This window comes from Excalfactoria chinensis, chromosome 3 (assembly GCF_039878825.1).
Source record: "Excalfactoria chinensis isolate bCotChi1 chromosome 3, bCotChi1.hap2, whole genome shotgun sequence".
Lineage (NCBI taxonomy): Eukaryota > Metazoa > Chordata > Aves > Galliformes > Phasianidae > Excalfactoria > Excalfactoria chinensis.
This window is the reverse complement of record NC_092827.1, coordinates 83,929,284-83,952,975: the sequence shown is the minus strand read 5'-3', so window position 1 is coordinate 83,952,975 and position 23,692 is coordinate 83,929,284. Positions and strand designations below refer to the sequence as shown.

At 40.5% G+C, this 23,692-nt stretch overlaps 1 protein-coding gene across 1 annotated transcript in view; it reads right to left on the bottom strand.

Moving 5' to 3' along the window:
- The window catches only part of HHAT (hedgehog acyltransferase), a 140,736-nt gene extending 117,280 nt beyond the window's left edge, over positions 1-23,456 (bottom strand). Inside the window, exons 1-7 of the mRNA XM_072331920.1 lie at positions 23,332-23,456; positions 22,291-22,440; positions 21,424-21,491; positions 19,854-19,967; positions 18,979-19,173; positions 15,050-15,262; positions 10,304-10,475 (exon numbers count right to left, since the gene is read on the bottom strand). Coding sequence (XP_072188021.1) covers positions 10,304-10,475; positions 15,050-15,262; positions 18,979-19,173; positions 19,854-19,967; positions 21,424-21,491; positions 22,291-22,414 — 886 coding nt within the window. The 5' untranslated portion in view covers positions 22,415-22,440; positions 23,332-23,456. The remainder of the gene's footprint in view (positions 1-10,303; positions 10,476-15,049; positions 15,263-18,978; positions 19,174-19,853; positions 19,968-21,423; positions 21,492-22,290; positions 22,441-23,331) is intronic.
- Between the last annotated feature and the right edge of the window lie 236 nt (positions 23,457-23,692).

Sequence of the window (23,692 nt, the reverse complement as noted above, 5' to 3'; positions counted from 1 at the left end):
TGAAGCTTATGGTATTTTCCTTCAGGGAAGCAGTCATCTAATATTCAATAACATTCTTTTCCCCAAGGAAAACAAACAATCCTAAGAACTACTTGGATAGTAGCCAGTCAGCTACACATTAGATTACCACTAAATCATTTATACAGCCAACTTTCTGGTTTAATTCCTATCTCATCCAATTTCTCATTTCTTTTATGACAAATTTCATTGGAGAGCTGAATGTTGACACCCACACAAACTGATTATAAAGACTACAGTTGTCTGTGTCTGGTAAAATTCAAAATCCTTTGGCTGTGAATAATGGATAAAGATTTAGAAACCCAGACTACCACTCTCTTGAGAATCAAAACAATCAATACATTTCATTTTTTAAACACAATGATGGAATGTTCAAATATAAAGTTGTACATCACACAGAGAAAAGCATTTTCACTTTAAGAAATACTTTGTTAGTCTAAGTTGTGACCACTGGTAATTAGCAGACACTGGTATCACATCACTGACATCACCACCTGCCACACACTGGCTACTGTGTTTGTGGCAATTCTAATGCTCCAAGGATCAGTGATATACAAAGTCCCAGTCAATAAGTGAATGAAATTCATGCTGATCTCCAACTCATCCCAGCTGTGTGAGAGTTCTGGGCCACACACCGAAAATCTGGGGGCAAGATTCACAGCTGTGCAACAGCTGGTCTGCACCGGCAACTTGCACAGGCTTCAAACCTTCTGTGCATACCTGAGATATTCCAGCTGCTTGGTATTTATACCATAATAGCACAAAACAGAATTACACTGCTTCATCTGATATAAAAGCATGAAATTAAAAAAAAGATTTATTATAAACAACACTCAAATTCATTATTAGTCCCACACTTTGTTCACCAACATTCTATTTGAAGCTTAAAAAAGAATTCCCAAAAGAGCATTATTTTTAATTGGAAACAAAGTTGAGAAGCCACATCACCCGTATATTAAAAACACTTAAGGGAAAAAAAATACTGCAAAAAGTACATCTTTCTCCTAAAAGAAATGACCTCAAGGGCTTCACAGTCCAGGTAAAGTTTAAGAAATAAAATGTATTAAGATTTAAATTATTGATGTAAAGTACCCACACAGTCTCAATTCTGTGCACTTCAACAGTCAAGCTACTTGAAATCTCAGATTAAATTAAGTGACTTATATAAAGATTGATATTTTCAATTTCTCAGCTTGCGATCCTTTTAAAGTATTCTAAATTTTCCTTGACTTTAAAAACACATTTTAAGCCCTCAAAGTTTAAACTTCTTCAAATTTGCTCCAAACTGCATTTCATAAATTTCAGAGTTTTTTTCTCAAGGATTATTAAAACTAAGTAACAGAAGATTTTGACCTAGGGATTAAAAACAAATTTTCCAACCATAACCCAACACCAAGGCATATTTATTGTTAAGAATTGTACTTTAGCTTGCCATGTTACTGATGAAGCATGAGCATGAAAGCATAAACTCCCCTTTTCCACAGCTGCCCTAACCCTGCAGCATTAAGAATTGTAGGTGCACGTTTCTATCAATAACCAGGGCAGGTACAACTAGAAAACATGTACTACAGACAAACATGCAGTCTTTTTGAAAGGGTTACTGACACACAACAGAAGTCTAGTTAAGAAACAGGGCTTAGAACTTGTGGTCACATCATCAGCTTCAAAATACTGAGCTTCAAGGGTTCACTTACCCTTTTTTCTCATATTTAACAACAAAAAAAAGCATATTATGCAGAGATTTCCTCACACATGAAAGAATATGGATCTGCACTGCAGCAAATTGGCCATATATATAATATATACATAGAGAGAGATGTATATATCTCTTTATACATATACATCTCAACTCACTGTAGATAGATCTCAACAATAATCCCAACAGCATCAGGAACTTCCAGCTTTAATAAACCAATATCAGCATGGTTATTGACAAGCTTCACATGCCAGGCTACCGCATTTTCTTTCTAACCACACACACACCGCTCTGCCAAGAACCTCATGCTGGAACTTACTACGACCTCCTTAAGTTGGTGCTGACCGTGGCAAAAGGTTACATTTCATCCTGAGGGAGCCTTCTACAAATGTATGCTTAATGCAGCCCCAAGCACATTCTGCATGAACTGTTGAGTAAGCAGAGCTCTACAGCCACTGCCACAATCCCATGAACACTGTGTTGTAATCTTTTAGACTGCACAGTCTTTTTGGATTACAGCAAAGCTTTTGATACTATTTCTCGCAGTACCCTTCTGGACAAAATGTCCAGCAACAGCTAGACAAAAATATAATATCATGGGTGAACAACTGGATGACTTACTGGGCTAAAAGGGTTATAGTAAATGAGTCTACACCAGGTTGGCAGTCCCCAAGATGCTGGGGTTCAAGGAGCATTTGGATGATGCCCTCAGATGCTGTGTTCGAGTGTTGGGTGGTCCTGTATAGAGTCAGGGGTTGGATTCAATGATCTTTGTGGGTCCCTTCCAACTCAGGATGTTCTGTGATTCTGTCCTGTCCCCTGCTCAGACAAGCTGTGCTAGCCTGAATCAATGCAGAAGTGACAGCTCAGTTCAATTACTCCTGTCTCTCTAACCACTTAGAAAGCACACAGTGCAAGATGCACTTTGCCTGCATTAACTTACAAATACAAACCAATACAATTAATAACTAGGCTCATGTTACTCAGCAGCTACCTTTCACTCTTGCTTGGTAGTGCTTTGAAAGAGGTGCAGGCTCTTATTTTCAAAGAAAATACAACCTGGACACATGTTGCCTGGCTTTACAGCACAGCCTTCCAGTAGCATGCAAGAAAAATCCCCAAAGAAATGAAGTGGGGGCAGGCAAATACATCCTACAATGCTTGTTCTCTTAAGACAACGAAGTAGAACAGATACAACAAGCCCAAAGTGAAGTTGCTTAAGCCAGATTGAACATATGGCATACAGAGGTCTTCCAGACAACTTAATAAAGAAACAAGGCCAGAAATCTCTTAAAGGACAGATATGACTTGAAACTACCTACATTAAGTATCCCAAAACATCAACCACAGCCTTTACATTACAAAAAACACTAAATAAATAGACATTTATCACAAGTAAAAAATGATCTGAGTCATAAGAGTAGGTTAACTGCCAATATTATTTGACATTATCTAGCATTTTCACTCACTTCTTTATTTTAGAACAGTGAACTATCCAATGTTTCAGAGAACATTATTAGGATTTCTGATGCATGTTTGCATTTCACCTTCCAAAGCAGAAACCAAGATGTCAAAGATTTTAATCAAATTTCCCTTACCATTATCATACATTATTAAAAAAAAAATAAAAACCACAGATTACTCTGTCAGTATTTCACTGCCACTTGGATGGATGCAGAGATATCCTAATTTTAATCACAAAACACTGAGTGGTTCTTAAGAATGAACTGAGGAATTTATTTTCTATGTATGGGCTTATTGGAAATAGAATCATAACATATCTGGTTTACATGGACTACTCTGTAGGTCTTGTATTTCATAGAGGAACTTGCATAATATTTTTTCCTTTTAAGAAATCAAAATGTGAAATTCATCAATTACAAATTTAATCAGTCAGCTCCACCCTTGAGGAGACCATATCATTCCAGGTTATAACAATATAACATATAACAATATAAGCAGCATTACAGTCAAAGGAAGAATATGCTTTCAGCACACTAGAAGCTAGTTAATAACAGTAACAGTTAACCAACACAGTAAGTTGTTCATGCTTCACCAGAAAGAACAAGTTGCACATGGTTAAGAACAACAGATTAAATGCACAGGACACTCATCACACATGCATAAATCTCTGATGTACATCTCTACATCTAAGAATCGCCTCTGACACACAATACACATATGTACAAATTCCTGGTCAAATATTTTCACAATCACAACCTTTACTAACATAGATTAACCCAGTGTGACAATTGTCACACATTTTCAAGCAGAATTCTGGCTTTCATCATTCCTTATACCTTGCAGAAACATCAAGCTCTGTTCAGATGAGCAGAGTAAATGGTGCTGAACAAAAAAATGAACATAAAGCCTCAAAAAGAAAATACTGGTTTTTAACTGATAAATATTCAAAAACAGATTTAAATACGCAAATTAGCAGAATTCAACATCTATTCAGATGTTATCATCTATTCATCAGTCTTTATGTAACCAAATAAGATCCCATCAGGATGGATTTTACTACTAACATTATGTGCAACAGTGTCATGGTTTTGTAAATTTAAAGAAAAGAAGACACTGATTTCTATTTCAGATCTTGTTGAACTATTGGTTATTATACAAATTAGCAAATTAATCCTTCAGCTACAGAAGCCTGAAGAATATGAAGTGGAAGGGATTGCCAATCTATTTGCCTTTCATTTCATTTTATGCTCTTTCTTTTCCCAGACTTCATTACAGGCCATGGCCACACATTAGCCACTAGAGTAGATGGACCTCTGTCTGCTCCAGTGTAGTCGCTTCAGTCTTCACTGCCTGCAATCTTCCTTTTACTATGCAAAACGTGAAGGAAGCAAATTAAATCCAATCAACTTTAAAATCAGAAAATAATGAATTATCACGGTTTCCCATTTTCATGCCACATGGGTCTTCCTGCTATATCATTACTTCTGAAAGTACTCAACCTTTTCAGATAACCTGACCAATGCTGCCAGAATGAGATGCAGAACTGAGACAAAATCATTGAATTAATACTATTTGTCCATTGTACCTTTCATATAGAATCGCATAATATCCAAAGGTGGAAGGGGCCCATAAGAGTCACCAAGATCAAATCCTGGCTCCACATGGCAAGCCAGGGGAGAGTTGCAAGACACTCCAGGGACACCCTTTGACACTGTGTTGCTAGGTGCTCATTTCCTGGGGAATACAGGAGATGACCTGAAATAATTTGTATCTGAAGTTACCCATTAGAGTTAACATTTAGATACCTAAAAGCACCACTAGCCAAAGCAAGCTCTTATCTTCTCGCCTCCCCCCCCCCCCATAAGAAATCTTTGGAAGTTATTCTTGCTACCAAACACGAGCCACTGGTGAAACAGAATATGATAATATATTCAGCATGCAAGTACACTTCAAACCAATACAATGCAGTGGTTTTGTTGTTGTTGTTAATGAATATGGCATTTGTTCTTCAGTACCTGAAGCAGCAGCCTGTGAAGAAAGAGCTGCAAGTCAGTCATCTGAGAACATCTCAGTCAATCTAGACATGAGCAGTATTCTAAAAGGCCATATCAAAAACAATAACAGAACTGTTTTTGCCATCTCTGACACTGCTCTCTTCTCATCATCCTGCTGCACTGAAAATAATCAGAGGCAACTCCATCTGTTTTGATATCAAAGACTAAACTGAATTCGCCCTACATTATGACCAACACAGCCCAAGCAACACTGTAATATAAACATACAAGTTAAAAGTAGCATACGGAGAACGTTAAAGGAAATAAAATTTAAATAGCAGGAACAATGCATGGTAGAAGAAATGCTGACATCTACGTGCCATATGGGAGCTGCAATACTGAGCAGAGGAGGAGATAGCCTGAAAAGACAGATCCTTAATAGCTTTCTGTTCTATTTGTAGCCAGTGGAAAAGATACATGCAACCTCAGGCCAGCTTTCTTTTTTTTTAATACATTGCTGACAGAAATCCAGCAAAAAAAAGAAAATTCAAGATGGAAAAAACTGAATTATACAACAAGAGATTTCATACTGTCTGGTGGAAGAACTTAAATAATGAATGCCCGTGGTATAGTAACATCTCAGGGAAACGCGTCACATTCTTTTCTAAGGGAAATGCTTCATCCACGCAGTAAATTAGACTGGACAGAATTTCTTCAATTCCTGGAATACTTGAAGCACAAATTGTCTTAGAAACCAGTTCTAAACACATTAGGGACAGGAAAGTGAATGGGAGCAGCATATTTATCAAGGCAACATGATGCCTGACCAACAGCACTCTATTCAGTATGAACTGGTGCTTTGGACACACAAGACAGGAGGGAGCATGGATGTTGTGTATCCTGACTTCAGTGAGAGCTTTCAAATGTTCTCCTACAGCTTCCTTATCAGGGAAGATGTGAGCTATAGTTTGGATAAGTAGATAATACAGAAGAAAATTTGGTTGGGACTGCACCAGGCTTAAAGCATAGCAATGACCAGCAGTGCTAACTGCAGTTAGCAGCCAGCAACTAGCAGCATCTCTCAGACACAGCTGCTGAGACCACTTACTCTCAACATCTTCATTAACGACCCAGATGGCACAACAGAGCACACCTTCAGCTGGTTTGCTGATGACAACAAACTGCAGCAACAAGCAATACAGTGAGGAAATGACCTGATATTTGGAGGGACTTTGAAGGTGGGAGGTCTAGAGAAAGTGAGCCTTTCAATAGCCCTAAACTAGTAACATTAGGCCACTTTCTTAAAACAACACCTTTGTCTCCCTGCTGTCTCAAGGTAATTAATTTTACAAGCCATCTGTACACTGTGCAAAAGCATTTCCTGCTTAGTGAGAGCTTTGTTGTATTTCAGTTCCAGATACTCTTTATCCTCACAATAAGAAAAAGCAGACTGAAATATATAGGGACCACCACATAAATAAGAAAAGATGTGTACATAGCAAGTAAAGAGACTGGAGAACAAGCAAAAAACAGGAGAGTGAAGCAAGGCTACAACACCCTCTGAACCTTTGAGACGCTAAGTGTCACATGGAACACATAACCCAGCTGAGTTATTTGGGACAGACTGTGGGTTCCTATGTAACAGAAGAAACTGTGTTGACTTTGACTTATATTCAGAAGAATAGAACACTCAGAATTCTATATTTGCAAATGAATCAGATGGAATGAGAATGTAATCTCAAAACTGCTTTTACAGTAATGCAAGTAGTGACTTGTAAATGGCATAGAGAAAAGAAGAACTAGAACATTTGACATAAGGAGACCTTTGGTTTAGCCGCAGGCATTAAAAACTGTTGTTGTAACTGTTTTGTATGTCACTGCTTCCAGAGCCTTTTCTCTAACTCCTACCACATACAACATGTCTCTTGCTGTTAACACACTGCCCCATGTTAAATATATGCTTTTTAAGTGTATATATATATATATGCATGAAGAAAATACACCCTCTCGAGCTATCTTCAGCATGTCTCATCATTAGCGGTTAAGTTTATTAATATTGAAGGCTGACATTTTTAAACAAGTATTGTGACTCAGTCAGGTTTTATCTATTTGCAGTCTCACACCACAAGAACACTGTTGCTTTATGCTTCTGTGAGGAATATTCTGACCATCATCAATGCCCTTAAGATCCCTTGAGCAAGGTCTCCTAGCGCTGTTGTCTTTACCTGCACTACTAGTGTTTAATGCTTCTAATTCAAAGATATCCCAGAAGAAAAGCTGGGGAGCAATTATAATTTCCTTAATTGGAGTTGATTACAAGACAGCATAACAGCCTTTCCCCTAAGTTTAGCATGCCACAAGGGGCAGCCATGCATCAATTGATGAAAGTATATGTTTCATGCTGTTTTGAAGCCACTGTGGGTTAAATGGGAAACAAAATGAAAAACAGCAGTGTAGCAGGCTAATATACCATGCAGTTAATACTCTTAAGTTAACAACAAGCTTCTTGGTCTCTTGACTCCATTATCTAATGTAATAGCTTTTAATAACCTCCAATAAAAAGTAAAAGAGTGGAATATTTGTCTCCGTACAAGAACTAGTGTAGAAGCATGTTAAGATCCATAATAATCTAGTAACAATAGAAAAAAATACTACAGGTACCTTTACTCATACCAGAGACCCCCTAAATCAAGTCACAATGGTGGCTGTTCACTGATTTGTCTCTGTATTATTACTGGGATGACACTTGTAGAGAAAACACTTTAAAGTGTGTAAGAATCAGAGATCAACAAGATGGAATGGTGATACAGAAGGTGTAATGACAAAGGGACTAGCAGAATGGACAGGTGTTACAGAGAAAAAGAAGTGCACATCCACCTCTGAAGATCTAGGTTCACAAGAAAACTCCACAAAGGGGAGGATATCCAACCAGAGATCTTTCCCCAGTTGTAGTCAGCCCTTACACGAGCTCTAGGAGAGGTTCAGCCAGACTTCACCCCTTCTAGTTGCACAGAAGAATTGCCTTCACTTGTACTCCCAGGACTGACTGGGTCCTTTCCTCAAGACTCAATCAGTGGTTCAAGGCCATGACTCAACAGTTCCCATACAAAGTGTGATACATTTCTGCAGGCAAATCCCACCACAACATCTTTTCTGAACTATCATATTTAGGCACCTGCTTTCAATACTAAAACAAAGCTTAACAAGAGTGGAGTTACTCTCTGAACACACCTCTCCTAAATGCAGGGTCCCCAAAGGGCATTTATCTCAAATTAAATGAGCACACCTTGTTCTGGTAGTTTTACAGTCCAAACTTGCATTAAATCAGGCTTTCATTGCCTGAAGTAGCTTTAGAAGTATTTTCTAATCATCTGCTAAAAAAAAGCCTAAATTCTTAGAATATAGCATTCAATTCCATTAAACAAGCATAGCAGTTGGACAGATCAATACAATGGGAAAGGCATTACAATAAAGCTGTAACGTCAGAAGGACTGCTACAATAGAGAGATACTATAAAGGAAGGGAAGAAGGTTGCTCACCCATATCAGAAGATTCTAGGTTCACAGGGGAAAGCTTCACCAAGGAGGGATCTCCAGGAAAAGACCCTCCCCCAGTGGCAGTCAGCCTTTAAATGGGGTCTAGGAGAGGCACAGCCAGGTTCCACCCCTTCTAGTCACACAACTGAATTGCCTTCACCTGTGCTCCCAGGGCTGAACCAGTTCTTTCACCTGTGCTCCCAGGGCTGAGCCAGTTTTTCTCCAGGTGCTCAATCAGCAGTTCAGGCCACAACTCAACAGCTCCCATACAAAAAGTATACCAACTACTTTGCTATTTTCTGGAAAGTAAGTTTTACTGTTGTTTAAATCAACAGTTAGAAAACTTCATAGGAGGCAAGAATCTGCCAATAACACCAAACCCAGAACACCTTATCCATAAATCTGTAGACTTTCCTGCCTTGTCAGCTGGTCAGCATTTATCAGGTTCTGCATGCTCAGTAACAGTACACAGCTTCCCCCCCACCCCCAAACACACACACACAGACAATCCCCTGAACAAGCCAATTTAATTGAACTATAAATTCCTATTTGAAACAGGAGATACAAACTCAGAATGCACTTCCTAAACGCTTAGTGAGTAGGGACTCATGGAACAAAACTCAGAAGCAAATAATTTGCTGCTCTGTCTGTCCTTTCTCTTCTTATTTACATATATAGTATATATGCACATAGAAAATGTATGTTTGTATGCATGAACATGCATACGCTGAGATAGCACGCACTGCCCTCTACTGGCCAGAGCCTAGTATGCAGAGGTCTTCATCCAGCACTTTGCTCATAAGCAAACTTTAGTTACGTACATGACAGGGCTGAACTAGTATGTGATATTGATTCCTGATGCTTGCCAATATAGTAAGAGGCATCTCCTTGAACTCTAAAAATCAGGGATTTTTCAAAATTCATTTTTAAGTCTTGGGGTTTTCCTGCTTCTATTCCTCCTACTTGTTTATATATGTAGGAGCACAAAGGAATCATACAAACCATGCATACAGGTGGCTTAGAGGTTAGCCTATTTCTATTTAGATATCCACATGCAAACTATTACCATTTTATGTTACATTTGTAAGTTCTCATTTCTGCCTTCAGTTTGCATTTTAACCAAATATCAGTAGACTGAGAGGTAGCAGGAAGGCCTTAAACACTTAAGTGGTTAAGGCATCTAAAACTTCTCTGGGCAACCTGCTCCAATGCTATACCACTCTCTGAATAAGAATTTCCTCTTAAAAATCTAACCAAAATCTCCTCTGTTTTATTTTAAAACCACTCCCCCTTGCTCTATCACTATCTGCCCATGTCAAAAGTTGGTCTCCCTTCTGTTTACAGGTTCCCTTTAGGTACTGGAAGGCTGCAGTGAGGCCTCCCCAGAGCCTTTTTGTCTCCAGGCTCAACAAGCTCAGCTCCCTCAGCCTCTCTTCTCACATTATCATAATAGTCTGCATTAAGTCTGTCGTCTTCCTGACGGTGCACAGTTACAGAGCACTATTCATAAGAACTAACAGACATAAACTAGGCTGGTATTCTTGAAGGTAGGAAGAGACAGGTGATTTCTTCATTTTTTTTAAAAACATACTCACCTAGAGCCCAGTATGACATAGCTTCCAAAGATGAAGAAGTGCTGCAGATAGCATGGATATACATGAAGTGAATCATTAGCTCAGCCAAGCACCACCAAAAGAAAATTCGAATTATGCGCACGATTAAGATGCCAAGATTGGTCTTCAAACTGAAGGCTTCTTGTTTCCTCATCTAAATGAAGAAACCCAAAGAAGTTATATGACACACAACGGACTGTTTTACTCAAAGACTAATCTCAAGAACTTTTTTAATATAACAATTTCATTTGCTATTCATTACTGTCATCATCTGTCTACACTATTTAAGAATTCCTGATACACTTTTGACGTAGTATGGTTTCTCTTTTCTCAAACTCACCAAGTAAAAATAAGAAGAAAACAGGGTGGTAAGCCAAAACAAGTCTCTCATCAACATCACAAGAGTAGCTGCAGTATTTACAGATATTCAGCTCCATGTGCACATGAAGATCTTCTGTTGCGCTGCAGATGATATTCCCCTTCTCTCTGCATTGCAAAACTATCTGTGCAGTTGAACCACAAAGGAATGCCGTGGTATCTGCTAGCACAGTGCAACTTCCATGCTAGGCACCCAAATGTAGGGGGATCCACACTACTCTTGTCTCATGCTTTACAGGTTTCAAAGGGTCTCTGGACTGCTTTGCTACTGCATGTTGCCTAGGGTTTCAGATGCATAATCTCAGCATCTGCTTCCATTTGCATTTATTCCAAATAGACATTTTAAACGGTTTGACCCCACAGGCATCTCTCAAAATACACAGTGGTGTAAAAAGACATCACCCTCTCATCCCTGCACTGTCCCTTCAGAGGTTACATCCCAGTCACCAGCTGCTGCCAAACTAATTTAGAGCCAGGAGGCCTAAGGGCCTTTACTCACAATGTCATCACTTTCAAGATGGCCTAGGGAAGGGCTGCCTTGTTAACAGTCAATTTATTTCTGGAAAGCTGTCAGACTTGAGAGAAGTTTATTAAAAGCTCACTAACGATACAAACAAGTTCTTAAGTGTCTAATTCAGCAAAAAAAAATAGCTACCCAGAAAGAAGCAAACATTTATTCACATTTACAAGTGTGGGAAACACAGCAACAAACACCCAACACATAGAACAATGAATACTGTTCTATTTTTTTTATTTCTTCTGCATGTTCTCTAAGGGCACTTGTCATTATGAGATTCACACAGAGGCACAAACCATGGATAGAAAGTGCCATACTGGAGCAAAACAAAAGGCTTGGAAGAAGGTATGAATTACACACTGCCTGCCTACCTGCACAAGAGGATTACAAGAAAACATGGAGCTTTCACTATGTAATTGTTGGATTATTTTTAACTCACAGGTTCTGTGAAAACTTCCCAATGTTGTGAGAATTACTCAAAGAACATGAACAGAAATTCAACCGGTATCCTCAGCTCATTCCTGTTACGTTGTTAATTTTTTCAGAGAAAACCCCTCCCCTTCAGATTCTTGTAAAATCCTCCTAAAACTAAAACGTCTTGAACTGGCAATGCCATTGCACTTCCAGAAGTATGCAATTATCAGTAACACATCTCACACAGACAAAGTCCTTCACTTCCTCAGGCATACACAATCATGGCACACAAGCACTCTGCAAGCTCAAATGAAGCAACCCCATCTCCCACAGAGCATTAGAAGGAAGATGTTTTTCAAACTATCCAAGCAGCTTAAAAAGCATGCAGGTTCAATCCCAACAACCAGCCATGAGAGACTCAAACAACATTTAGTCCTGCAGACAAATTAATCATTCTCAAGTCCTACAGAACCAACTGGTTGTAGAAACAGCCAAATGCTATTAAACTTCACAGAATCAAGAAGAGACATTGATTTCTTAATTCTTTGTACTTTGTTGATAGCTGTAGATCACGAAATAAAAGTTTAAAGATATTACGGTTGTGAAGGACAGTAGGATTATCCAGGCAGAAATCCTACCAAAAGATAACAGCTTGCTCTTAAAAATATCTAAACTTCTGCCAGCTGCATTGTATTCATTACCTGAGAGCAGTTCTTCATTTTCTCCTGTAACACTGCCAAGGTCAGTGAGACCTATGTGATATACTGCACAAATGCCAGTTAGGTGCAAGTTAAAAATGGGACCAGACAGGGTTCACAGCTGACAGGATGCCCCACCAGACTCCTACATCACTAACCGTAGTAAAAAGGTCTTATACTATTTTATTACACCTTTTTTTTCTGCAGTGAAAGAATTTGATCAAGCAACTTAGTGGAAAGATTGTCTCTAACATTTTTTGCATGCCACTGAATATATGCTAAGTTTCATTCTTCAGTTTTTAACCAGACACCAAAAATATACATAAACAAGCAACCCACTCACCCGCACACACAACACCCTCCCTAAAATCTTATCTGCACAATACATCCAACATGCAGTTGGCTCTGTTCACTTGGAAATGAACGAGCATACTAATTTTGTAGCTGAATCTGTACTAACTACGTGACACTTTGGAGCCTACCATTAAATCACAGGCATTTACACAATACACCTTGAAAACCACGACAAGAACTACTACATTCTATTTCTTCTCAGGCCATCAGTGAAATATAACAGCTTCTCATTTCTGCCTGGCAACAGATGCAAATTACCAGCATTATTGATCTCTTTCATTCATGTAACAGCTTCTCTGCTTCCTTTTTCAATAACTCTGCTTTCCAGCATGCTGAGCAGAAACCCTCTTCTCAGTCTCAGCTTCAGTTAAGTGCTTCTCCAGTTCCCAATCTCCTGTTCTGATAGCTGCAATAAACACACTTCTGGTATTGCGCGCTGTGAACAAACTGCTGAGATCTGCTAACTTCAGAATCTGTCTCTAATCTCAGATGTCAAGGCAATGACACTACCCTTCTCTAGTAAGAACGCTGAAAATGCATTGCAGCAAACACCAAGTAACATTTTTTCAGTACGTTCCATCTTCATCAAGGCTTTAACAAAACAAGATCCGTACATATTTAAATGAGAACATAATGCAAATACAGGCATTCCATTCTCCATGTTTGATTTTCCCTTCTCACTGTCTCAAACCAAGAATATAGACAGGCTTTTCACAGGCCTGAGCCATATCAGGTGAACTAAGATCCGTTTGAAGATCCTATGCACAATTTTTTGCAGTGGCTGTCTCCAATCTGCCCTCTATTCAGAATTCTGTATAAGTCTTCTGAAACGTTCCTTGAAAAATAATGATTATTCTCTGCTAGCAGTAAAGGAATATAAGCGCAATTGAATACAATTTAGAAACTATAAAACAAGAGTAAAGAAAATTTCCGCAGCATCCATATCAGTAAGCCTAATGAAAGGACAATTCTACTTATTTGAAGGTTATGAATTCCCTTTTCCCAAAGTTGCAGTCTTTTCCTGAAAAGGGCTTTAAAGTTGCACAGATGATTGGCTTGTTCTCAGTGAAGCCTAAAAAACTGCTTATTGCATGCTTCTGTCAGTCGTGCAGATGCTTTTGCTTATCTGACTCATCTCTTTTAATGACATCTCGTTGTCAGTAAGCAGTTGAAGAAACCAACTTTTCTTCAAAGTGGTGAAAGATCCTCTGACTCTGCCCTTTTAATTTGTGTAACACTTCTGCCAGCCACAGCTCAGAGCATCTCAGCACCTTTGGTTTCTGTTCGACAGCATACAGGCTCCAGATATGTTTAGGAACTCATGCTGAGATATACAAAGCCACAGAGAAAAGTTGGACACCTGCCTACTATCAAATGTAATGGAAAATAAATATGCAGATGTATTAGTCAGCTTCAGAACATTAGTGTCTATTTAGGGACCTACCTTGCCTCTTCTATTTCACTTGTATGATTCACAAAAGCTTAAAAGACTTTTAGTGAAGGAATCAGATGTTCCCTGTTGCAGCAGAAGCTGAGCACAGCCAATAATTGCAGGCTCATTCAAGCTGCAAGGGCACCTTTTCTGTAGCTCTCCCAAAAGTACAGGCACATGGTGAAAGTTCCCAACAATCCCCATGTTGTGGATCGCACCAAAGTGCTCTGTGCAGGAGCTCTGCAGAAACTGAAATTCAGCTGATTTAAGATCCCACATGCTTTCATTACTCCTGCAGCTATCTCAACACTTAGCATCTCTCAAATTCAAATGAAGACGTGCTTCACAACTGCATATCAATATTAACTGTGTATTAAACAATCAGCATGACAATACGCTTGAGGCACTTCTTTAAGTCGTACCTTCACTGACAGGAAACAGAATCCTATTGAGACTGCGTTCGTCTGACCTTTCTAAAAGCTAAGTACATTTAGCCTAATGCAAAAGAGCACTGTCCAAAACCACCAACCTAAATGCACTTTACTTCAACATTTGTCAAGAACAGGATGAATATACACTAACACTCGGGACACTGACTCTTTCAAAGTCTCACTAACATCCATTTTTGACAACCCAGAAAATAAATTTTGCTCACTTGCAATATACATTTTGAGATGCACTTGGTGTATTTCACTTCGAAAATTGGTGAAAGAATTGTCTAATTAAAATTTTCCCATAACCAATATTAAAATCTTACAAAATATGAAACCACAAAATTAATCCATCACATTGATTTTTCTTCTAATAAAAGGTAGGTTTGGCAGCTGAAGTGAGATCACCCATTTTCTTCAGTATTTCTTAGTCAAACATGATTCACATTTACACACATACCCTGGAAGTTTATAATTCCATGGTCTTAAAAAAAATATTGTTACCTGCTTACTAAATTCATCAAAGTTAATAAGGGGTCCGTTGTGGAATGTGGGATAGTAAAACACATATGCCAGCATCCACAGGAATGAATGAGATGATTTCTGGTCATGTCCATGCCAGCAGTATTCCAGGCTGAAACTTGTGTTGAAGAGGCAACGAACAGACACCGTGAAGAGAAGCAGATAATACTCATTTTCAGTGTCATACCACTTTCTCTGTAAGACAAAACAAGGTCAGAGCATAACAGTACAATGCTGTGATTCATAAATTACAGGATAATTATATCAACCAAGACCTTGACTTTCCAGCTCACCAGAAGCAGAAAGCACCTAAAGCTAACAGAGACTGACAGGAATATTGGAAGCAGATGTCGCTAACGTTTGAAGAGTGAATGCTGGCTACTGACAGAGCTGCTTCGACAGGCAGAAAACATTACGGCTAACTTCAAGCTTTACTACGTCTTGCAGAACTATGAAAAACTAGCAGAGCTTTTCTTATATGAATGCCATTTTTTCCTCAGGTTTTATCCAGGTGCATAGCATCAAATATAGCTGTCAATCTTATCAACAACTAAGAAGCTACTAGGACAGGACCCAAAGCTGCAAGTCAGATCTGAAAAGAATCAGACACTTGCTAGGAAGCTCAGGGCTTGAAAGATTTTGCTGAATCTTTGCCATGTTTACAATACTCCCTGACACACAGTGTCAACAAAACCAGGCATACATAGATGCACACATATCAATTACCACAAAAAAAACCCAAACACCCAACCTTAGAAACATCAACAAATACAATTTGGCTGATTAAATGTGTATTGCAGTGTGCTTAAAGAAGCCTTTTGATCTATGAGAGACAGAAATCCACCTACATCACAAGGAAAGATCCTAACAACAGCTCAGCTCTGCTCCCTTGCAAAATTAGAACAGGCCTAATAGTATAATCCTAGTTTTCCTTTCCCTCTCAGGTCAAATAAATACAACAAAGACATTTCATTGCAACTATGAAGCAGTTTCTCTAACATTTTTGTTGCCCAACCAGGAGCATTAGCAGAACAGCAAAACTGAGCTTGCACCAATCATCTGTGAGCAAACTCATTTAGTATAAATAAAACTGTTTGAAAAATACTCTTCATTTCCATGCTATGAGTGAGATCCTAACAGGCTTTACTGAGTCACTTCTGGATATGAACCCAAAGAACAGCACTTGAAATCATTATGATTATATCTCTAACAAAGGAGAAATGCATTCACTAGAGCACTGGGAAACATATTTATCATACTCAGTCTACACTGAACAACACTTCCATATTAACATACACAATTTCATCTCAATGCACTCACTGGCATGACAGAAAGTCCTCTGTCACCCATAAACTACGATTAAGCGTGGTGAGGCCAAACCACATTTCAAAAAGCATTAGAAATTCTGATCTCAAATCCAAACCCCAACGCTAGGGTTAGGTAGATATTCAGATTGCATTTCCTAATGGGCAGAGCAATAGGAAGACAGAAAAAGATCCGTGGGTTTTCCAGATGATTGATCAGAAGGATAATATGTACAACACCACTTTAAATGGGTAAAATAGAGAAATACGTGTTGGCGCCTCACTCTCAAAAGTGCCTGAGAAATTTAAAGTTTCCACACAACAGAAATTAAGAGGACAAAAGTTCATCAATAGGAAAATGGAGAAAATCCCATCAACAAACCAGGACGTTGCCAGCTTCTGGGCAATAAATGAAAATGCTCACAGCAGACAAAAAAAAAAGGCTAACCCAAATTAACAAGTAAGACTTGTTTATCAGCCTCCTAGAAGAATCCTTTCTGCCAAAACCATGTGGTTACTTTTTTGTAGTGTGGATCACCAGGTCCAGAAATAGCTAAGTTTTCTCTTTCCATTGCCAGCATCACAGCAAGTTGCTAGTGTACAATTGTGCTTAGAAAATATTCACAGACACATCTGCAACCTCCCAATTGCAGTTTCTGAGAACTTCTTTTAAATTGGATGCGTACTACTGAGTTGACATGCCACATAGATCCTTTTTAAAAAAATAAAATCACTGAACACAGCTCTATGTAAGACTGTAATGTGATGGAAAGCACAACGATAACAGCAGAGCAGCAAGATTCCAAGCTGCAACAAATGAGGATCTGCTTAAAAACAACAGCAGTGGGCACAGAAATAAAGGAAATCTCCATAAGACTTCAGGCACGCAGGGATCTCCTGTAAAATACCCTGGCTTCCCCTGCCAACCCTTAAATGAGGTTTGGGAAGGGGAGGATCCTGGCTCCACCAGATGCAGTCACTCAGGTACACTGCATGCACCTGAGCTCCCTTGGGTTGGCCCTGCCTTCCCAACAGGTGCTCAATCACTGCTTCAGGCCATGACTTGGCATTTACACTACAGTGACCATAGGCAACAGTCAGTCAAGCTATCAATATTACATTATCACAATGACTGGATGTTTTCCCTCATGCAGTGACAGACCTCCTTGTTATCCTCCTGAGGTACATTTCCTCTTACACACGGCAGACAGGTTTTACTGAAAACTTTCATAATGTAGTGAGCTTTAGCTATAATGGGTTGCATTCATAGTGCATATAAGCTCCTTTCTTAAGTTCTTCCCAAGTCTTCCTGGGGTCTACTAGCTTTGCTTGTGCACAGTAATTCCATCACTGTCATTCCCAAAAGTAGAAGCTTTAGTTTCTATTTGCTAGTCAGAGAAAGGCAGATAGCAGTACAAGAGCAGTGATTCTCTACATGAGCAGCAGAACGAATGACTCCAGTCAGAGCTAGTCTGCTCCCATACAAACTGAATTCAGAGATTGTTCTAAGAATCACTACACTGTACATGTTTCCACTGACAGGATGAAGGCAATACAAAGGAAAAAACCAGTAAACAGCAGGAAGATGGGAAGGAGAAAAAATAAGGGAAAACTATTCCCATAGAACAAAAAAGATAGCAAAGGAAAACAGGACAAGCCAAAAACAAATGGTAAATAAGAGTGGAGACTGACAAAAATGAGCAGACGTAGGCAGCACTCTGGTGGTTGTCTTGTTAGAGTTTGAACATTCCCTTGCACAGTAAGAGACCATCATCTTACCCTGCAGAGTCCTTCTGTTTATTTAGCATAATTCAGAGTAAGAACGCAGACAGGTCCCAGACAGAGAAGGAGAGCTGTGTTGTGGAGCTATCTGACCAACTACAACTCCAGAAGGCTGGGCTTTATCTAAATTAGTCCCTCAGAACCACTTTCTGCCCTTGTTTGTCTCTGCAGTTCCCCAGGCAAAAGCAAACAAAACAACTTTGGCTTTTATCTTTACAGAGGTGACAATCATCTCTCAGAAAAACCCTACAGGTGTTCCTGAAGCATCAGACCATCACCAATTTTACTCCTCTCATCTGCTGTTTGAGAGCCCTGCAGGATCACCAGCAACAACACAGAATAAAGGAAAAGGAAGGAACAAAGGTAATAACGAAAGCAGGAGCTACAGATGGTAGCTTCGAATAAATATAGCCAAAGCTTTAAAAGAAGCACGTACAGCAGGCTAGAGTGTACAGTATACTGAATATAACCTGACCATATCAGCTGGTAACCAAGAGACTAACAAAGTGCAATAACTGAGAAAGACATCCTCTCTTCTAAGTGACTTCAGTCACATACACCATCAGTATGAATCACATTATGTACTACTGTAGTGAGCAAGCTTTCAGTTTATGCCTTGACAAATATCCAAATGAAACCATAGGTGGCCCACTAGTAAGAATTCCATATTTCTAATTACAAAAGCTCTAGCATGGCTCACTGCATCTCTACTTCCCACAGGTTTTCAAGCCAGTCTTGAAAGAGACTAGTTGGTCAAGAAGACAGCTACCATAACAGCAAATAAGACTATTTAATTTGATGCTTAATTCATATATCTGAAATTACCTTGGCTTCTTCCACTGCTGGTATGCGTAAAGTAGATAACAGGATAAGTGAGCACAGCCATGTCAGGAGTGGTATTTGAAACTGAGCCACAGCAAACGAAATAGCTGCGTGTATCAAAATGACCGCAAAGCCCTTGATTCCTAATAAAAACCAGCAGGCAGCCATTCCATACACCATCAAGCACCATGGTTTATACTGTTAGAAAAAAAAAAAAAGAAAAAAAGAAAAAAAAAAAAGAAAAAGGACCATGAACAATTTTAATACTCTATTTCTAAAGCAAAACATAGTAACAGTACCGTCCTATATATAGTAGGGCCACTAAGATGATCAGAGGGCTGGAGCATCTTTCCTATGAAGAAAGGTTGAGGAAACTGTATAAAACTGATTGTTTAGCTCGGAGAAGAGAAGGCTTGGAAGAGACCTCATTGTGGCCTTCCAGTACTTGAAGGGAACACATAAACAGAAAGGGGAACAACTATTTATGAGGGTGGACAGTGATGGGACAAGGGGGAATGGTTTTAAACTGAGACGGGGAGGTTTAGGCTATGGATATTAGGAGGAAGTTTTTCACACAGAGGGTGGTGATGCCCTGAAACATGTTGCCCAAGGAGGTTGTGGATGCCCCATCCCTGGAGGCATTCAAGGCCAGGCTGGATGTGGCTCTGGGCAGCCTGGTCTGGTGGTTGGTGACCCTGCACACAGCAGGGGGGTAGAAACTAGATGATCATTGTGGTACTTTTCAATCCAGGCCATTCTATGATAGTAGGGTGTCAGGCCTACATGTCACCCCTTCCATTCCCATAGCTGATTAAAGCTTTCTATTCCCATAGCTAGTCAGAACACACAAATCTGCTGTGAATTAAACCCACGCATACCTTGTCCATGAACAGCCTGCACATTTGTGATACCAGCAGATGACCAGCCAGAAGCCACAGTATGTATTCCTTTCCCCATTCAATCCAATAGCTCCACTCAAAATCCAAGGCATCCTGGGCATCAAGGAAATACACATAACTACAAAAGCATGTTCTTAAAGTACAATTAAATGTCTGAATAACATACAGAGTTTATTGTCCAATACCACAGAAATTCAGCATCTGAGGAATTTTTTGCTTAGTCAAAGAAGTCTGATTATTTGGAGTGGTGAGCTCCAACACCACTTTGACTTTCAATAACTTCAAAATCCACAGAAAGAAGTGGAAGAAGCACAGGTGAAGCAATTCAGCTGTGCTACTAGAAGGAGTGGTGCCTGGCTGCACCTCTCTCTGGAGATTGTCTCTTTGTGGCATTTTACTATGAGCCTTCAACATCAGTGATCATTTTCATTTATTATTGTAATAGAAAGATAATCAATAATATTACTTAACCAAACATCTGTTTAACCTCTGTTTACTTATTGATTGTACAGGGCCCATAAAGTGGTGATGGTGGGGCCTAAACATAGACATGTATTCTTGGCTTTGATTAAATCACTTTCAAAATGAGTTGCGTGATGAATTTTCTTCAACTGGAAGTGAAGTGGGTGATTTGGGTTTTGGCTTGTCTTAGAAAATAGAAGCACGTTTCTTCAAACATTTATGTTACAAAATCTCTTCTCCTCTACACTGAACTACAGCTCAATCATGAGTGCCACCAGTGTTCACTGATATTAAGCATTACCCGAACACCAAATGACATGAACAAAGGGGGAAAAAAGGCTGCAGGAAGCATAAAGGGTGATTAAACCTTTGAAGGCCAAACAGCCACACAGAAGCTTATTAAATGACATTACTAATGAGAAACACTCAGGCCAACCACCAAGAACAAATGAAAAAGAAAACCACCTAATGATGAGTATGAAAATCTGTAGTTATTATGAGCTTCTAAAACTAAAACAGTATCTTGGGTGAGCAAACGGTATTTTTGGAGCAATTTGGTTGGCATTATTTCCATGCTATTCAGAAGTAATTCAGATTAGAACACAAAGGAAAACGCACTGGAAACAAGAAACTGTGCCTATATTACCCTAATCTGTGCCCCTCAGCAAGGACTTAAAACTGCTCAATTCCACACAGAGCGAGACATACATTAGAAAAAGATTAAGTACTGCAGACTGCCTCACGCGAGAAGCACTCGTCTGTGTTTTTGCACATTACTAATAATATGCAGTGTCTATGCTTTCCTCCTGTTCTTCATATCTTTATAGAGCTTTGGCCTCTGGTGTTTATGGGAGAATAGAGTTGAAAAATCAGGGATGACATTAAAACACTTAAAACCAAGGTCTCCCTACAAAGCACCATTACAGGAAAGGAAAAGACCCCAGTATGGAGCAAAGTAATTTGTTCATTGTTCACTGCTTCTCAGCAGAACTCTGCTCAACACAACAGCTTGCTGCAGGAAGACTTCAAGGAATTGTAAGCTTCTGTCCTTGCAGAGAATCAACAAAATAAGACTCATTATTCATACCTTCTTAAGGCCCCAAAACAGAGTCCCTTGTTCCAGTCCAAAGCTTCTGTCAATTTCATCTTCATATTCTGCAAAGATGAATAAATCTTCATTAATTACATAATTCTAAGAAAAGCAACAGTTCTGCAATGAGGCACTCTGATTCTAAATAAAAACAAATTCCCCTCATCTTCTTCATAGTTGTGGATGCTTGGAGCTGGGGAAGGGAAGATATCTGTGTGCAAAGAATTCAGCAGCTGTGAAGCCTACAACTCTTCATCTTTCCCAGCAGGCTCATTCAAAGGACCTTTCTATAGCCAGACCCTGGGCTTTGGCCTGTACACACCCTGAACCTTCAGCTGATGAGTGCAGAGTAGCCTTGACCACTGGACACAGGTATGTACTGCAACCGGGGGAATTAACCCTGAAAGATGCACTACATAATATATTTTTTCCCCTCTTCCCTCACCCATGCCCATCAGGTATTCATACATTTCTGCATAAACTTCCCCCAAGCTTCCTCACCTCTAAGCTGAAAAATGATTTTAATTTTAAATAGATATAACAGAGAGCTGAGCTTGAGCCATTTAACAGACGGAACCTATAATAATCCTCATTTCTTGTATTTTAGGACTGTTTGATATCTCCCTCTAGCGGCAAAGAAAGACATGGGACACTAAAGTGACTAATAAAAGGTGTACAGTGAAGATGCCCTTAGGAGTAAGTATCACCCAGCTCCTCCTGAACTCCTTCCATGAGGGGGCCCATTCACCTCCATCTCCTTCTAACAGGTTTGACAGAGGAGTGGGGAAGAAGCAGCAGACAAATCCAGCTCAGCCACAGGATAGGAATACTACAAAAGTGAGTGCATCAGCATTACAGACTTACTTTGAGAAACCTGGTACACTTCATAGAAAGAATAGAAGTGAGAGCCAATGGTAAGGAACAAGTAGGCACACAATTCCCATGCTGGGAGCATCTCTGGTCTGAGAGCTGGTTCACTGTTCTTCATACTGACTGCATCTCTCTAGCTGGTCCCTGGAAAAAGCAAGGAAAACAAAGCACAGACATTGCTTCACTGAGGCTGGAAAAGCCCACTCAGATCATCTAGTCCACCACTAAACAGTACAATGCAGCTCAGCATTAAAGACTTTTACAATACCAAACCAAGTTACTGAAAAACAGTGTGTGCAGTGGTTGTTCCGCAGTCACTTTGTGATGCTGGAGCCCTCACCTGCATCTCCAGAACAGCAACACCCTCCCAGGGCTCTGCTTTGTGGGCTTAGGCCATATTGACACACAGAATCGTAACAAAAAAGCTAGAATGTGTCTATGTATGTAATGTATCTCCAAGGACTACTCTGAAACATCACTTCTCCACGCACCCACTCGAGCATGGGGATAAGCACTTCTGGCTCCGCATGTAGCTAAACGTTGGTGTTTCAGGTCTAAACACACAGAACAGGAGTGTGCACCAGCTAAGGTTAGTGTGAAAAGCAAGAAGCTGTGGTGCGCACATTACTGTACATACATAGGCAGCCAACACACATGTATTTCACAAAGAACTGGGCCAGCTGGCTTTTGGCACTCAGACAGACAACACACCTCCCACCTAACAAAACGATGGGCGTTTGGAATGCAGTATCCCGGCTGTACCCGAGATGCGCACTGCAACAACGTGCACACCACATGTAGTCCCCCGTTCACACAGGGCTACGCGAGAAGCCTCCTGGCCCTGTGAGAAACGGCAACGAGGGGCACCGGGACTCCACAGCCCGGACACGAGGGGCAGCTGCGGCCACAGCCGGGCAGTGCTCGGCACCGCCCGCAGCGACACCGCCGCCATCCGGGCCCGGCGCTCCCGGAACCGCTGTGGACGCCCCAACGGGGCCCGACCGCGCTGGGAGGCGGGCAGCCCGCGGCCCCTACCTGCTGAGGGCTCGCCGAGGCTGGGAGCAGCACGGGGCAGCGCCGGCACTGCGCGCCCGCTCCCGACCGCCGGGCGGCGCCGCAGCCCTCCCGCAGCGGCGTAGCGGCCCTCGCTGTCCTCCTCGTGCTTCCGGCTCCGGCGCCAAGGCCCCGCCCCGGCCCTGGCTGCTGGCGGCCCCGGCTGGGCCGGGTGGGGCATTGCAGGTCTGCGGGCTCCCGGCTGCAGCGAGAGGTGCTATTTGCAGGACGGGGAGCGGTGTCCTCGTTAAAAAATGCCACCTGCCGGTGTCAGCTCACCGCGAAGTTCGTGCTTGGGCAGGCCCTGACCTGGTGTCCCAGTCACGGTGCAGTTTGGACCTGT